The sequence below is a fragment of the Podarcis pityusensis genome (assembly GCF_964106645.2).
Source record: "Podarcis pityusensis genome assembly, chromosome: 1".
Lineage (NCBI taxonomy): Eukaryota > Metazoa > Chordata > Lepidosauria > Squamata > Lacertidae > Podarcis > Podarcis pityusensis.
The window spans coordinates 44,853,143-44,870,805 of record NC_138028.1 but is presented as its reverse complement, the minus strand read 5'-3'; the positions used below and the strand labels follow the sequence as shown (position 1 = coordinate 44,870,805).

Sequence of the window (17,663 nt, the reverse complement as noted above, 5' to 3'; positions counted from 1 at the left end):
GGCTGGGCAAATAGATAGAGGATGGACCCAAGGGAAGCTTGCCTCCCTCAGGTCCACTCCCCATCCCTCCCCCCGGGGCTGGGACAGATTGGCTCATTTGAATGGATGGGTTTGGTGGGGACCCGTGAGCATCCGCTGCGGTCGGGGGGGGGGGACGGACAGGGAAAAACAGCTAAGGTAGCGTGGTGTGTCTGGGGAAAAAGGAGGCACCGCGTCAGGCCACAACCGCCATGCACTGGGAGCACAGTAAGCGGCCATTCTGTACCACTTCTGTTTGCCTGAACAGCTGCTGTAAATTCTTAAATGATTCTGGCCATATTGAAGTCCTCTGTCGTGGTGGAAATATCACAATATTCAGCAAGAATGGGATTATTACTGATATGAGGCCTATTGTGTTCTCCTCTGCCCTCCCATGACCATCTCACAAGGGGGAGAGCATGCATGAGTTGATGGATGTGCCTCCCTGGACAGCTTCATTCTTGCAGCTCCCCAAGTATTGGGGGCTGAACATCTCCATTGGTGAACCTGCTCTACTCAGAAAGGGTCCCCATGTGATTTAGAACCCAATTCTAAAAGAGGGGCCTGCAAAAATAGCAATGGGGACTTGTGAGAGTATTGGGGGTCAGTAGGCTCATAACTGCTTTCCCCCTTGTATGATTGTAATCATAGGGGGCAGGGGGATTGACAGTACACCATAATGGAACATCTTGGCTTATACAGATTGCCAAATTAATCTTAAGGGTGTTCACAGACCCCAAGATTCACCATGTATTTGTTTCGGGGATGTTGTTTTTTTTAATCCAATCAATTTCTGAGTTGCTTTGAGCTCTCTCAGTTTTGATCTGTGTTTCAGTTTTCAAGCTGATTTGTACAAAACGAAGTTCTGTGATTCCCCATTCACTATAATGGGGAATCTAAAAGCAGCTATAACTTTTCCTTCTTTTGGTAAAAGTGGATGAAATTTACTGGCACAGAGTGCGTTAATCCAGCAAAATTGCAGAAAGATAGGTTCTGTGACTTTTTGTGGGGAAAGTAAAAGATTACTTTCCCCCATCATGTCTTATGGGGGTGGGGAGCAGATGGCTGTCTCTTTCTTATTTCATAGCTAATAGGAGGATGCTGAGTGGTGTGCATTCTTGCTTGTACATTTGTTTAAACTTTGCATCTTCACACCAGCCTTTTTATGGTGGTTATTTATGTCCTTCAATAGCCCTTACATGCCTAGACCTTTACAGGCCTCTGATATGCATTTTAGTGTGAGGCTGTTGAGAATGCTGCCTGCAGAGTTCTGAAAACTTTGGATTTGTTTGTTTGTTTATTAATGTAGAACATGGGTAGGCAAACTAAGGCCTGGGGGCTGGATCGGGCCCAATCGCCTTCTAAATCTGGCCCGCGGATGGTCTGGGAATCAGCATGTTTTTACATGAGTAGAATGTGTCCTTTTATTTCAAATGCATCTCTGGTTTATTTGTGGGGCATAGGAATTCGTTAATTTTTCCCCTTCAAATTATAGTCCAGCCCCCCACAAGGTCAGAGGGACAGTGGACTGGCCCCCTGCTGAAAAAGTTTGCTGACCCCTGGTGTAGATTTTTCTAAAATTAAATTAAACTTTTGAAAATACCCTCTGCTGCTGTGCTTTAAAAACAAACCAACAAACCCAGAGCTCTACAGTGCTCTGTAGGCAACATTTTGGACAACCTCAGTCTGGAATAGCTCATGACCTCAGAGAAACATAGCAATTTATAGGGACACATAGATACAAGGTATGAAAAATTTCAGAAACAAGGTGTCATGAGACTTTGTTTGGCCCCAATGTAGGAGGGCTGTTGACACCATGCTTCCACCTCAATCCGCCCCCCCCCCAATTTGTTTTATTTAACACCCACACAGAACCGATGCACACCCCTAACTAATATCATAATACAGTGGTACCTCAGGTTACATACGCTTCAGGTTACAGACTCTACTAACCCAGAAATAGTGCTTCAGGTTAAGAACTTTGCTTCAGGATGAGAACAGAAATCGTGCTCCGGCAGCGCAGCAGCAGCAGGAGGCCCCATTAGCTAAAGTGGTGTTTCAGGTTAAGAACAGTTTCAGGTTAAGAACGGACCTCCGGAACGAATTACGTACTTAACCCGAGGTACCACTGTATAGTAGTAGTAATGCGGTTTCTTTGGGACCAGCCTGCTTCATATATGAATGTTTCCTAGGAGATGGAACCGATATAGGCTTTTGGTAAGGGTAGAAAAATATTGGATCCAATCAAGTCTAATCCTACTCCGCATTAGATGCCAGCCCACATGCAAACTCTTCAAGATGTTCTGTGATGTGATCTCAAAGCTGCAAGGTGCTCACTTAGAGGTACCCTGAGTGCCTTCCATCAGCTTCAGCTGGTGGCCCAGCTATGTCCCTATCTGGACAGGGATAGCCTAACTCAGGCATAGGCAAACTTGGCCCTCCAGATGTTTTGGGACTGGAGACTGGAGAACTGCAGGTTTCTCACCGCTGCTTTATGCAAAGGATGCCTCTATGTGAATCTTGCCTAGCCGCAAGTCTAATCATGGCACTTCAAGTTCTGAAGATGCTGGAATGGGCCTCCCAAATTAAACAATTGTAATCTCCATTCATACCAATGTTTTCAGCATGCAGGTAGATCTTAAAAGCCTTGTGGGAAGACATTGCCTAAGGTAACTCAGGGATTCAACCATGTTGGGCTTTAAAGGTCCAATTCAGTCTCTTGTAGCGAGCCTGCAAATCACCTGATTTGTGTTCTTTGCAGACCTCCGAATGTTTACTGGGCATCTACAGCATTGCTATAAATATTTGATATTTGATAGACTGCATTTGCTTGATGTTTCACAAGTTGTGCAGGCCTACCATAAACTGAGGAAGACATCACATATGGTTTTGTGGGCTTGTTTCTTCCTGGTGTACCAATTTGCAAAGAGATGGAAGCATGTTACTTTAAATTAAATATGGTATCAAGGCACCATTAAGTGTTGTGGGGGCAGGAGTGCTTTTGGATAAATTCAAGATTAAACTTCAAAGAAGGTTTAGTTTTAAGACCATTTGTTGGATTGTCTATATCGCTTTGGAGTGGCTGGAAAATAAACCAAGCTGCTTCTCAAAAAACTGAGAATGACTTAGAATTTGAATTAGCTCAAATCAAATCCAAAGAAATTTTCTGGGGGTCATGCTGCCCACCTTTTCTGGTTGTTGTTGTTGTTGTTGTTGTTGTTGTTGAGGTGAACGTTATGAGTTCCCAAGTGTCATAATTCTGAGCTTCAGCATCTTACTTATGTGCTGTTTTATTTTTTGATTATAACCAGAAATAGTCAAAATAAAGAAAATCCTTCCAGTAGCACCTTTAAGACCAACTAAGTTAGTTCTTGGTATGAGCTTTCGTGTGCAAGCACACTTCTTCAGATACACACAAAAGATAAAACCAGAAATAGGTGTCTGGTTATAATTGAGGGCTGTTGTATGCTTAGGGTTTTATAAGAATGACTAGTGTTTCCGGCTTCCCAAAAGCCTTGGGAAAAGAACTTCAGGACACTCTCTCTCTCTCTCTCTCTCTCTCTCTCTCTTTCTCTCAATTTTTCATTGGGTTTTATCAAACCTCTTGACAAGATGTCACTCTATATAGCCATGTTGGGTGGGATTGATGGGAGTTGTAGACCAAAACATCTGGAGGGCACTTGCTTAAAGTAATGCAAGTCTGTGTAGTGAGTGCAAATGATACCACTGCCTATTCCTCAGCAAACTTACAACTGACACAAAGTGTTGTGTACATGTTATGTATGGCTGCTGGGAGACTGTAAACAGTGAGGTCAAAGGAAAATGAAATGCAGAAGGCATAGATGGTGATGATTAAGTTATTAGGAGTGGCAATCCACAGTTAACAATGGCAATTCAACAAGAGGCTTGAACAGTTTGTTTAAAAATTCTTATTGTTTTTACTCTTATTCTTAATCTAATTCTACAATGTTGTTGTTGTCGTTTTTGTTGATGATGATTGGCTGTGTTATCACCAACAACTGTTTTCTGAATGGCCACTGTTAGTAATGCAATTTATCATCATACAGTCATACCTCGGGTTACAGACGCTTCAGGTTGCGTTTTTTTGGGTTACGGACTGCCGAAACCCAGAAGTACTGGAACAGGTTACTTCCGGGTTTCAGCAGTTGCGCACACGCAGAAGCGTCGAATTTCAACCTGCGCGTGCGCAAACGCGCCGCTGCGGATAGCGAACGCTGTGGGTTGCGAACGTGCATCCTGCATGGATCATGTTCGCAACCTGAGTGTCCACTGTACTTAATTTTCCTCTGACCTCACTTTTTACACTCCTCCTCTCTAAACCATATGTGTCTCTACACACCTGAAACTCAAGCTAACAGTTACTGTATTTGATTAACTAGGCTCTAGACTACAAAAGATAAAATCAAAATCCTTCACAAGACTCTGAGCTATATCCAATATTTCTTGTCCAGTAGAGCAAAAGTACTTGCACTAGCAGATGGGTGAGTTTTAATGTTGCACAACAGAGGGATTGAATGCAACACTTGCACAAGCAGGAACTCATTCTGCCATGTTTCACCTTCTCTTGCACAACAACATTTTGCCAGTGGAAAAAGAATAGTGCAAAGTGACTTTAATTTAGTGCTACATTAGATAGAATCCTCCTTGTTTTTATTGAATATACTAATGCAGTTACTGCTTTAGAAATGGAAGCTCTTTGAAATGATCTATTAAATTGCATTTTCAGTCTGTGTTTTCACAAGGCACGGTATATTGTGATTATAATAATTTACATTATAACAAAATAAAGTGCAAAGCAATCTCCTACACAGATGTTGCATGCCTCCTTTAAGCCTGTGTAAACATCATAGTTCACTTGGGCTCCAGTGTTCTCTCAATGCTAATGTCTGAAGTCGTGTACAAATGATATTGGCCACAATCCATATCTATCCCATAGCTGCTTGAGAGATACTATGGCTTGATGTGCTTTCCCTCAAGCCAGCTTCCATCCAATTTGGCAACTTAAGTCACATTCATTTAAGTCACATTTAAATTGCGGTTTGTACATTTGAGATAGCCATTGCACATGCGCATTACTTTGACTGGAGCATGCCCAGTGCTCATGTGCACACATGTAAGCACTTCTTTGTGGGTGTGAATGGCCTAAATGGGTCATCATAGTCATCTTCATTTTACTTACTTGTTTTTTTGCATATGCTGCTATCTTGCAAAGTTCAATTATAAAGTAGTTTTTAGTGATTAAACTTTGAAGAACGCTTTCTGTGTGATGCTTCCAGTTTCTTTTGGACCTAATTTATGGTTCAGTATATTTAAATAACGAAATAAATGGTGATAAAAACACAACTATAGCAGCATCCTGTCCACTGTAGACCATCCAAGTCCAGGACTCCAATGCCTTGAAACCAAAACATTTATTCCTAGCAAGTTCAGTCCAATGTATTTCTGCCTGTTGTACCAGGTTGGGGGACTATTGATGAGAAGCCTCTCATTAGCTGAGGCATGTCCAAAGTCTGTTTTGGTTTAATCCGGCCACTGCGGCAGTTTATTTCCTGGGGTAAAATCCTAAAAAACTCTCAATAAGTTCAATCCTAAAAAAAGGTTAACAACTTTGGTTGGCCCTTTGGTCGGCCCCCATGGCCCTTCACTTCATCAAATCTGGCCCTCTTTGAAAAATGTTTGGACACCACTGCTTAGCCTCTTGAATATCCTCTTGAAACTGTCCTAATGCCATTTTCTCTTTTTAAGGAAGGGGGCTTTAGTTTGTTCTCCCCCTCTCATTGCCTTTTTAAAAATACAAAATAGTACATGAAATTGTAAAATTCCATAAAAGAGAAGTTTTTATGGCATCACAGCAATGTGCAGAGGTTATTCAAGGGACAAATAAGAGATTATTCATTATTCTTCACAAGGACAGGGCTGGGGAACCTGTGGCCTTCCAGATGTTGCTGGACAGCAGGTCCCATCATTATTTATTATTACCTTTTTATTTATTAAATTTGTATACCGCCCTTCATCCAAAGACCTCAGGTCGGCTCACAGCATCATCCCTGACCATTGACTATGATGGCTGGGACTTGCCAGAGAAATCCACAAATTTGGTTTAGGTTTAAGGATTAAAACACAATGAACTCTTTCCTAGCTAAAAATAAATAAACTGAGAAGCCGAGTAGCCTGATTCAAAAGGGTAAAGCTGATGGCTAGCTGCTGGAACAAACTTTTGCAAATGTTCTGCTGATTCAGCAGAGCTTTTCCTTTCTCCTCAGCTCAGTGTCCTGTCAAATCCCCAGAACCCCCAGAAGAGCGCATGGGGAGAGGAGAGGGGACGCAGAGGTGGTGTGTTCCGTTTTGCAGGTTGAGGCAAAATGAGAGCATGCCGCACGCCTCTGCTGCCCCCCTGCCACCAGTGCCACACCTTTCTTACCTGAATGAAGTGCCCATGAAGTGCCGGCTTCCAATGAGAGCTCACAAGAGCTCACCAAAATCTCCTGAGATCTCATGTGTGAATTTTACCCTCAGCTTTATGTTTGATTTTTTATATATATAAATATTTTTATTGTTTTCACATTTTCCTTAACATCCATATTTTATAACTTTTTTTACAACTTCAATTTAACCTTCAGACCTCCTCCCTTCCCTCCACGGGTTTCTAAAATAATTTCCAATTAACTGCATGTATTAATATACCAATTCTGAATCAAATATGCAAAAATAATAATCTTATAATAAACATTCACAATACAAGCTCTTCACAATTCTGCCAATAATTTTAAGTGCATACAATGGTCTTTTAAATAATTCAAATATTTACTCCATTCTTTTTCAAATACTTGATCTCCTTGGTTTCTGATCTTCCTTGTCAGTCTTGCCATTTCTGCATAGTTCATTAGCTTAGTTTGCCAATCTTCTTTTGATGGTAGTTCTTCTTGCTTCCATTTCTGGGCTAGTAATATTCTTGTTGCTGTTGTTGCATACATAAATAATTGTTTGTCTTTTCTTGGTAGCTCTTCTCCTATTATACCTAACAAAAAGGCTTCTGGTTTCTTAACAGATGTATATTTAAACATTTTCTTTAACTCATTATAGATCATTTCCCAGAACACCTTTACTTTATCACATACCCACCACATATGGAAAAGAGTACCTTCCTTCTTTTTTACATTTCCAGCAAACATTTGAACTAGTTTTATACATCTTTGCCAGTTTGCTTGGTATTAAATACCAACGATACATCATTTTCATATAGTTTTCTTTCAACACACAGCATGCAGTTTTCTTTAACTTTTTTTAAGCTTTATGTTTGATTGGCTAAACTTGCACTGGTAGTCCCTCACATTTCCCTCACATTTCATATTAGTAATAATAATAGTAATAGTAATAGTCACTATTAGTAATAGTCACCGGCAAACAGTGCAACAGAACATGACAGTCATGGCTGATTCACATGGTGATTTCCAAATGGATAGCTCTTCCCATCAGGTTGGACATGGTGCGGTAATTCCGTCTTGTGATGTCAGTATGACACCACAGGGTTTGAAATCCCACCATATCTTGCCTCGTCTCAGTTTCCTAACAATTTCAGCAGTATGTTGTGAAGCACCACACTAATTCCAGCATTGTGCTGCAAAGCATTGCACCACATTGATTATTGCGTGGGAAGTTCACCGAATTGAAATTCAGACCACAGAGGCAGAACAACATAATGAAATTGGGCAATTGAAGGAGGCGGAGAATTCCTTTGTGATTCATCCAGTAGAGACTTCTGAGCAAATCAGTCAGGCTCTGTGTGCTCATGTTTCTTTGGTTTGTCTCCATTGTGTTTTAGCACGAGCCTGGGGAAACATAGTTTGCAGCAACAGATTACATCATCGTTGTTTGTTTATGTTATTATTTATTAATTTGCTATACCAGCTCTCATCTGAGGATCACAGGGTGGTTTACAATATAAAAACACAAAAATATCTAACTTAATTACAAAGGCCATAAAGGTAAAGGGGCCCCTGACCATTAGGTCCAGTCGTGGCCAACTCTGGGGTTGTGGCGCTCATCTCGTCTTATTGGCCAAGGGAGCTGGTGTACAGCTTCCGGGTCATGTGGCCAGCATGAATAAGCCGCTTCTGGCAAACCAGAGCAGCGCATGGAAACGCTGTTTACCTTCCTGCCAGAGTGGTACCTATTTATCTACTTTCACTTTGATGTGCTTTTGAACTGCTAGGTTGGCAGGAGCAGGGACCGAGCAACGGGAGCTCACCCCGTTGCGGGGATTTGAACCACCAACCTTGTGATCGGCAAGCCCTAGCCTCTGTGGTTTAACCCACAGCACCACCCATGTCCCCTTTAAAAGGCCATAGATTGTTAAATTACCCAAAGGCCTGAAAGAAGAGGAATGTTTTTGCCTGGCGCCTAAAGATATTGCACGAAGGTGCTAGGCGAGCCTCCCTAGGGAGGGCATTCCATATCAGGAAGTCACTATTGAAAAGACCCATTCTTTTTGTGCCACCCTCCAGACCTCTCATGGAGGAGGGACTTGAAGAAAGGCCTCAGATGATGATTGCAGGGTCCGGGTAAGTTCATAAGGAGAGAGGTGGTCATTGAGGTATTGCGGTCCTGAGCCATTTAAGGCTTTATAGGTCAAAACCAGCACTTACAATTGGGCCCCTGCTCTTCCCAGGCACATCTCCCCTCAAGAAAAAAACAACAGTAACAAAACCCCACATATTTTTTTTAAAATACACACAGAGTTAAAACAATTGTAGCAGCGAAGCTGCCAGATGCACAGATATGAACTTGTGCAGCAAGGAACAAGCTGTTTTGCTTGTTGTCACTGATAGACTTGTTTTACTTTTAATGAGTCCAGGAGGCTGGAGCCAGAGTCAGGGCCGTAGCAGTAGCTGAGTCAGGAAGATTTCTGGAGCCCAGTGAGCTCAGTGAGGAGCTATTAACCCTGCAAAAGCACAGAGGAGTCGGAGACTCATATATCCAGCTCCTTCTCTACCTGCTCTTATGCTGAGTCATTGTTTGCAGCAGGTCCTCCCTCCTCTACCTTCCCCGAGTGTGTTTGTGTGTGTGTGTGTGTGTGTGTGTGGAGATCCCTACTTCGGGAAGTGATGCAGAGGGCTCACTATCAAAGATTGGCTCCCAGTACGTTTCCGAGCGCAATTCAAAGTGTTGGTGCTGACCTTTAAAGCCCTAAACGGCCTCAATCCAGTATACCTGAAGGAGTGTCTCCACCTCCATCATTCTGCCCAGACACTGAGGTCCAGCGCCGAGGGCCTTCTGGCGGTTCCCTCGCTGAGAGAAGTGAAGTTACAGGGAAGCAGGCAGAGGGCCTTCTCAGTAGTGGCGCCCGCCCTGTGGAACGCCCTCCCACCAGATGTCAAAGAGAAAAATAACTACCAAACTTTTAGAAGACATCTAAAGGCAGCCCTGTTTAGGGAAGCTTTTAATGTTTAATAGGTTATTGTATTTCAGTGTTTTGTTGGAAGCCGCCCAGAGTGGCTGGGCAAACCCAGCCAGATGGGTGGGGTATACATAATAAATTATTATTATTGTTATTATTATTGTTATTATTGTTGTTGTTGTTGTTGTTGTTGTTATTATTATTATTAAAGAGGAGAGGTCTCATAAGGACTCTCCTTGGCTAGAAATGACACTCAGATAAATGTTTCCCGCTTGGGGTTGTGAGGCTTGACTCTAATAAATTTTTGCTTATTTGTTTCTCTAACTCTTTAACACTTTTTTCTAAAATATGCAATACAAACAGGGCAGGTGTTTTGTGAAGTACTGCATTGCATCAGTGAGAAATCACCAAATTGCAGAAGCAAAACTTTTCCCCATTTTATGCTATGTCATTCATTTCCCATCCTATTTGTATATATGCATGTTAATGGGCACCCTCAAATCCCCATGTCCATTCATTTATTGTTGCTTTTTTATATCAGCACAAAGAAGAAACTCCTTTCAGACTCCTCACAATAAGAATACTGAGAGCCAGGAATATCCAGAAGGCAGATATTTGTGAGTATCTCTTTTTTTCTCCCCCTTCTTCCCAGCACATCTTTCTAAAGACACTCTTTTCTTGTCATCTCACACCCAGTTACCCTGGCAATCTTCTGTCTGCCCAGGCCCAAGATTCCTCTTAGATGGGCAAATTATTTATTTATTTATTTATTTATTTATTTATTTATTTATACCCCGCCCATCTGGCCGGGTTTCCCCAGCCATTCTGGGTGGCTCCCAACAGATTAAAAACCTTTTGTCATGTTAATGCCTCTATCCCAGGTGAGGTTTGGAAAGGAAGCTTAGCTTGTATTTTTCCACTGGCCTGCAATCTTTGCTTCAGTACTCCAGATAATGAAAATTTTACCATTTATTAATTTCTAGGGTTTTGGGGGTCCCCAAAATGTATAACACTATTGTTGAAGTTGCCACTGCTTTGGTAAATTGAGCATTCAGTCTTCATGCAATGTCTGCAAAGGGTTCCCTTATTTCTGGAGTGGGTCTATCGGCAAGAGAAGACTTGTCATGATCCCTCAAGATCCTGCTGGCATCTATATGATGAAGGAGGAACATGGACTGAGTCAAGATAGACCACCAGGGTCATCTGAAAGATACTTTCTACTTGACCTTACACAGGGGTAGAATTCTGCCCACACTGCCACTTCCCTTACAAAGCTTGCACAGTGGCAGCTTCTCACCAAAATCTTATGAGATTCTGTGCACACCGTGAGGTCTCGTGAGGTTTTGGTGAGATCCCACCAGAAGTTGCTGCTGCCTCTACTCCTACTCCACCAATGGAGGGAGCAGTGGGTTGGAATTTAGTGAATAGGAAGTCCATGATGCTTCATTTTCTTCTTCTTCTTCCAAAATCAGGATTTGTATTTGACACCAAAGTGCTTCAGAACAAATCAAGCTGTTGTCTGAAGTACCAAATCAGGTTGTGAACTGAATCTTGTGGTTGGTGCACACCCCAGTTCCATACAACAGTTATCGTTGCAAAAGAAATCCACACTGTCCACCAGATTCCATGAACCTTCAAATGACAATTCTCATCCATCCTTTCTGAATAATGTTTGATTGTCATGGGAGTCCTTTAAAAACAACTCCATTGAAACAAAACAAAACCTAAATATATGAAGCCCCATGGAAAAAGCATCCTTAGTTTTAATGGCTCCCCACCACCCGATCCTCAAAATATGGTTCCTTATGGAAAGGTTTGTCTTCTAGGGTTATATGTAGAAAACAAGTTATTTCTGGTTACGTTGCAAATGTTTGGCCCTGGTTATCTCTGTGACTTCCTTTCATTTTAGACACCTGGGGCAGACAGATATGTTGTCTGACAGGCAGAATACTTCATAGCTATTAGGAACACGATACAGTACGTGCCCCAGTGACTCCACCACACTTTGTTTCCTGCTCATAGGAATAAGTCAAGTAATGATTTATTAATTGTAACAATGAGTCAATTGTCACTCTGTGGCATTACAGAAACATAAAACATCTTAACATTGCTGTTTCATATATTGTTACACGGGGACAGCAGTTGTGTCATTTGGCAGCAACACAGGATCCAAAGGCAACGTTTGATTTCCTAATCCTGCTACCCACAGGGAGAAGGAGAAGGTGATCTGCTTTGACCAATGGTTTCACTATGCTCAAGTAGGAATATTGAGTTTTCATCCTCTAGTCCCACATTCCTGCTCCTCCTTGCTTCACGGGATAAAGCCTTCTATCCTTCACCCCACTTTTGGACTTCAATGGTCATGCTCACATGTCATAATGACTAAGCCCAGTTTTCTGGTTCATTGCGGTTCTTCTTGTGTGACAGCAGCGTGCTGCTACATGCTTCGTGATCATACCCATTTTGCTGCTCACCAGGAATGAATGGGAGAAACAAATTAGGAAACCACAAATAAGCTTGGCTTCCTGTTTCCTCACATCTGAATGCTCCCCCCTTCCCAATAAGCCAATTTGTTATTGTCTTATGGCAGCCTTTCCCAGCCTGGAGCCCTCCAGTTAACTTAAGGAAGTTCATGGAAGAAGAGTTTCTCATCCCTTTCCTCCCTCCCTCCCACCAGCTTCTTGTGCTCCAGCCTGCATTGTTTATGAAGGCCCACAACCCACCAGAGGATTTTAGGGGCACAGCTGGCCATGGGGTAAGGCAGGTGGAGGCAAGAGGATTATTTCCTTCTCTGAGCTTTCTTGTTTTTGGATCCATGCTGATGAGCATTAAGTGGGATAGAAGGGTGGGGATGTGGCTTTTTTAATTAACACCCAAGGTATTACATATTCAAGACAATGCTAAACGAGTGTGACTCCTTTGAAGATTGCAGCCGCCAAGTGATTCATTATTGTTGACTTACATTGCTACATGGCAATTAATTACCAGTCACTGGACACATACGAGTTCAACACTCTGCAAAATGTCTTTTCTTGTACATGTAAAAATGCAAAGCTCTTAAATGCTGGCTAGTGATGACAAAATGATATGCTTATTAGGAAAGAGGTGATGTAATAGGAAGCTGCAATTATGTAAGAGAGAGACCTAAAGATTGAGACAAATGGTACAGGTGGATTCTTTCAAGCCCTTTATGAACAGGTATTTTTAAACCTTTGGCAAAAAGTATATAATACAGATTGTATATAATATCTATATAAACAGTATATATTATTTACTGTATATAATAAGATTTAAGGACACTGGAATTTTGGCTAGTTTGGACATTATTGTTGCATGCCACCCCAATCTCTGTGTGGTGTGAGATTACCCAAGGTTTGGTTTCTTCAGAATAATGGACAGCGGTGACTGTGGTGTCTTTATGATATATGGTTTATTTACACATATATACAACCTGAACCTATGATGGAGGGGCTCACAGCCTTAATACCCCAGAAGGCCTTGATTCGCTCTGTCAGGGGTGCTTCTCAGCCAAAGGAATACATAAGGCAGATAGTTAAATATCTGTTGTCAAAGATAACACAGTCACTTCTACAGCTCTGGATATCTACACACACCAATAGTAGTAGTAGTAGTAATAATAATAATAATAATAATAATAATAATAAAATAAAATAAATAAATTATTTATATCCCGCCCTCCCCAGCCAAAGCTGGGCTCAGAGCTACAGTGGTGTAGCATGGGGATGGCAAAAGGGCAGTTGTCTCAGGCTCAAAATTATTAGGGCCACAAAATTTCAACACCCAGAGCTGCCTCAATACAGCTGTGCACTTCTGATGCCGGGCTCTGTTGAAAGCTGCTTTTCCAGGAAGTGGCCTTTCCAGTCAATGGAATGACTCTTATTTTCTCATCTCTGTTGCTGCGATCTCCCGGGTGATGTGGATGCTGTTAGACAGTTGAATGTGCATGCTAACTTCCTCCATTTCCCTCCCTCCTACTCTCTCCTCTGCACAGCCCTGGACACTGGCAACCCACGCTATGCTACTGAATGGTTAGGCAGCTATTTCCAGGTCTGTGCTCTATGGAGCAGTTGTGGAAACAGGGCCAGCCCTCCCCACCAGTTTATGTACCTCCCTGCCAATGGGCTGTGTGCATGCAGCCCATGATGGTGCCTGCTTGGAAACTTCCTTTGCACATTCCTTTTCAGTTCCTTCCTAATTCTGGGAGACAGTGGTGCAGGGGAGGGTGGGGAAGCACCCAGCCCTTCACTTGCCTGGCCTGCCTTTTCCTCCTCTTCCTCTAGCTCTGAAGCTTGCCTCCTGCCTCTGATTCTTGCCTACTGGCTGGTACCGGTCCCCACCAAACACTACTCCCCATCCCCTGAGTCAGACTCCAGCACCCTTCCCTATTGTCCTCACAGACCTACAATTCCCTAAGTTGTTTAACAGACAGTCCCTCCTCCCAGGAAACTGTACTGTAGCTCTGGGAGGGGAATATGGGTCTCTTAACAAACTCTACTTTTTTTGGGGGGGGGGAACCATGACTGGTTAAAGTGGTATGATACTGCTGCAAATTTATAATGCAAACGAGGCCTTAGTAATGCCCTATCTGTTTCAGCGTTGAAGGACTCCTATATAATTTATCATCTTATTCTACAGTTACTGAATCTGATTGCTACGTGTGTCTATCCTTGCCAACTGCTACAAGTGAAAAAGTCCGGACCATAACTGTTTCCAACAGTAAAAATCCAGTGTGGAATCAATCCTTTTGCTACAGGATTGACAGCCGTGTAAAGGTGAGACCATGTGTATTTTTCCCCATGTTGGTCATTCTAATTAGGTTCTGTTAACAAATGAATCTTATATACTATTCCCAAACTCATTCTCTGAGTCTGGGACAACATCTGCATGCAAGAGGGAAGTGGCAGTGGGTTTGGAGGAACTCAAAGGATTGCAGAAACCCCAAAATATATTTAGTGAAAAAACCTATGTGTGGGGGGGGGGGATGGATGAACAGGGAACCCACCATAAAACAGTGTAGTAAAGACTGATCATGCTCAGCAGACATGGAATACCAACTGTCAGGTGGGGGGTTGAGAAAATTGGGATAGAGGGGTAATGGAATGGAATGGAATATCCTGGAAGAAAGCAGAGCTGGTTGGCTGGAAGCTTGAGCAGGAGCCGTCCACACTGCAACATCTCACAAGGGAACCAAATGGATTCCACCCTGAATGAGCATAGTGACCCAAAGCATTAAAAATAATAATAATAATTTAAGCAGTATGCAGGCAAAATGTGGCCATTTACCTTTAGTAATCCCCCCCCCACATAAGATGAACTCCCAAAGTGTGCAACCCTGCTGATTACAATTAAGAATTTCATTCATTTTTTCAAGTTTACATTTATAAATGCTTTTAAACAAAACTAAAATAAGCTTACAGACTGTCTTACAATAGCAATCTTCACAAGGCAGTTTACAGAGCGAAATAAAAGCAAATGCATTGTTAAAACAATATAAAAGCACAGCTGAAAATTATATAAAACAATAGAAAAATAGCAGTCTCCAAAATTTCTTTACCTGCTTCTGAAAAGAGAGCAGCAAAGAACATAAGTGAATTTCTCCATGGGAATGAGTTGCCCCAGATAGAGATCAAATTTACCTCCCAAATGGATGATATTTGGAGTTGACATGGGGGAGAGGCCTATAAGTTTTAGGAGTGAGGAACCAGAAGGATAGGCTGTTTTATTTACATATCCCTCATGGACCTAAAGAAACAGAACTTGCATATGCTAGCCTGCATAGTTCATTTGTCATTTCTTTGAAACTCACAATACAGTTTTCTAAAAAGAATTATTATCACAATGTGTTTCTATTACTAGAATATTCTGGAGCTAAAAGTCTGTGATGAAGATACATTCACCAAAGATGACCACCTTTTCACAGTTCTCTTTGATGTCGGTAAACTGCAAACTGGGCGAACTAGTCGTGTGAACTTCAACTTGAATCCAGCGGTGAGTGGTGAAGTTACACTGAGAAATATACAGTGAAACAACTGCATGCCTGTGACATATTGGCTCAGTTTCCATGGAGCACTAAGTCAAACTGTTGCTTAAAGGACATTACTCTTGCTTTGCTCAGCTTCTAGTTCTGCAGTTGCAGTGAGCTAAGCCATGGCTCGTGGTTTATCTCCTCAAGACAAACCAAGGGATGTAGCCCTCCAACAAACTTTGTGGTTTGTCTGGAGTGAGTCAAACCATAATCCTGGGTTCAGATGATGTGCTATGCCAACCATGGTTTAGGTCTCTGCATTGTAGAAGCAGCAGGACCAGATGAGAGAGCAAAGCAGATGGATTTTCCTATCTGGGAGCCTAGATGCTTACATGCATTCATGTAATTATTGCATTATTGAACTTCACCCTTCATTAGATACTCGCTTTATTGCATTTTGATTAATGTGTGGATTTTTAAATAACATTTCCAGGGCACCCAGGCTGATATGATAATGACCAAAAGTGTGAACCTCTCAGCAATTTTGGCACTCAGAAACTAAGTTTTGTCAACATTTGGTCATTTGTGTACGTTTTAAAGAGTAAACCTGCTTGCTGATTTTGCTCATGTATAATGTTGATAGCCAAATTATTGCTTAAATGGCTTTTCAAAATTAAACTCTTTTCAAAGTTTAAATTACAATTGGGCTGAAAAGAACATAAAAGTTCTTGAAAATCATGGAGCTTGTCAGTGGGGGGAAATGAAAATCCAATATATTCATGGTTGTCTAGTTAATTTATTTTTATTATTAATTATGGAACTATAAAATAAGTCACTAAAGCTTAATTGTATTAGAATCCTTTAGAGTGAGTATGATAAACAAAATAATATTGTGTTTCATATTGTTACAAACAAGAGATGTACTTGCTACTTTACTTCACTGCTTTTAGAATCAACTTTTTCAAGAACACATTTTCTGGAGCTGAAGGAATAATTGAATTATGTTCAGCTACACAAGTGTAACTTTCCAAATGTAAACTTACATTAGCTCAGCTCATACGTAAGGGAAAGCAATGGTCTACTGCTATGTTTATACGTCTACTTAATCCCCCTCTTAACTTATTTTGTGTACCAGAGGAGATTGGAATACATTGTTCCTGATTTAGAAGAACTTGGTGTTCCTTGTGACATCTGAACTCTGGGAACTGTGGATTGTTTAAACCATGGCTTGAGAACATTCAGATCCTGGTTTAATTTCATTAACCATAATTTAAACAAATCAAAGTCCCCCAAGTTTGAATGTCATGGGGAATACTAGGTTGTTTAAAATTGGAAATGGAAGCTTCCTGTCTCCTCATGGGCCTGAAAGGAGAGGAGAACTAGTGGGACTGTTTTCAGGAAGGAACTAAGGTTGTAGCATGCAAACAGTGTCTACATTGATACTGAAATACTGTGAACACATAAAATGATACTTATGATAATGAGGCATAATCATTACTTGACTCTACAAGCTGGGAGAAGGGTAAAGTGCCAAAAATAAAAAATTTTCAATGGATATGTAGAAAAGGAGATTTTGTATAGGGAGGAGTCATTCTTTTTCCTATTTTTTTTAGACACAGGAAGAGTTGGAGGTAGAGTTCACATTACAGCCCATGTGAGTACAACTCTTAATATTGCAAAGACTATAATTTATGTGCAGAATCACATCACTGCAGCTATAAGAGGCAATTATAATTTAACTTGTGTGTTTGTGTGTAACACAGATGTTGGGGAGACTGTGGTTTTAATGGTCGATTAGCAGGGCTTCTGCAAACACATTTCTTGCGTGGCTTAGGAATCTGTTATTTGCTGGTGTGTTTGCCTTGGTGAGAGAAATTAGCTGTGCTGAGATTAGTCAATGAAACCGAAAAGAGGCTCATTTTTTTTACCATCAGCATTTGAGCTGAATTATGAGCATACAATAGGATACAAAATACAAAGCAAAGCAAAAAAAAAAAAAAAAAGTCTAGCCAATTCAAAATATGGCAGGTTTCAAAAATGCAAATTCAAAAGCATTTCTTCCATGCTAATGAAATCTGGTGTAATTATGTGGTAGCACTTTGAGGGGAAGTGTGTGGGAGAAGCCCTCTTGCACTTGTAAGAGCTTTGCACTGGCTTCCATTAGCAGAATAGCTTAGTTGAACCTGGTCCCGAGATTTTTATTTTTTATACTAAAATTCAGATAATGTTATCCACTGAAAG

General features: G+C 41.4%; 1 protein-coding gene across 1 annotated transcript in view; it reads left to right on the top strand.

Annotated features, from left to right (window-relative positions):
• The window catches only part of LOC308472136 (cytosolic phospholipase A2 epsilon-like), a 46,395-nt gene that overhangs the window by 2,862 nt on the left and 25,870 nt on the right, over positions 1-17,663 (top strand). The window contains exons 3-6 of the mRNA XM_080996643.1: positions 9,978-10,053; positions 14,093-14,229; positions 15,314-15,445; positions 17,036-17,076. Coding sequence (XP_080852769.1) covers positions 9,978-10,053; positions 14,093-14,229; positions 15,314-15,445; positions 17,036-17,076 — 386 coding nt within the window. The remainder of the gene's footprint in view (positions 1-9,977; positions 10,054-14,092; positions 14,230-15,313; positions 15,446-17,035; positions 17,077-17,663) is intronic.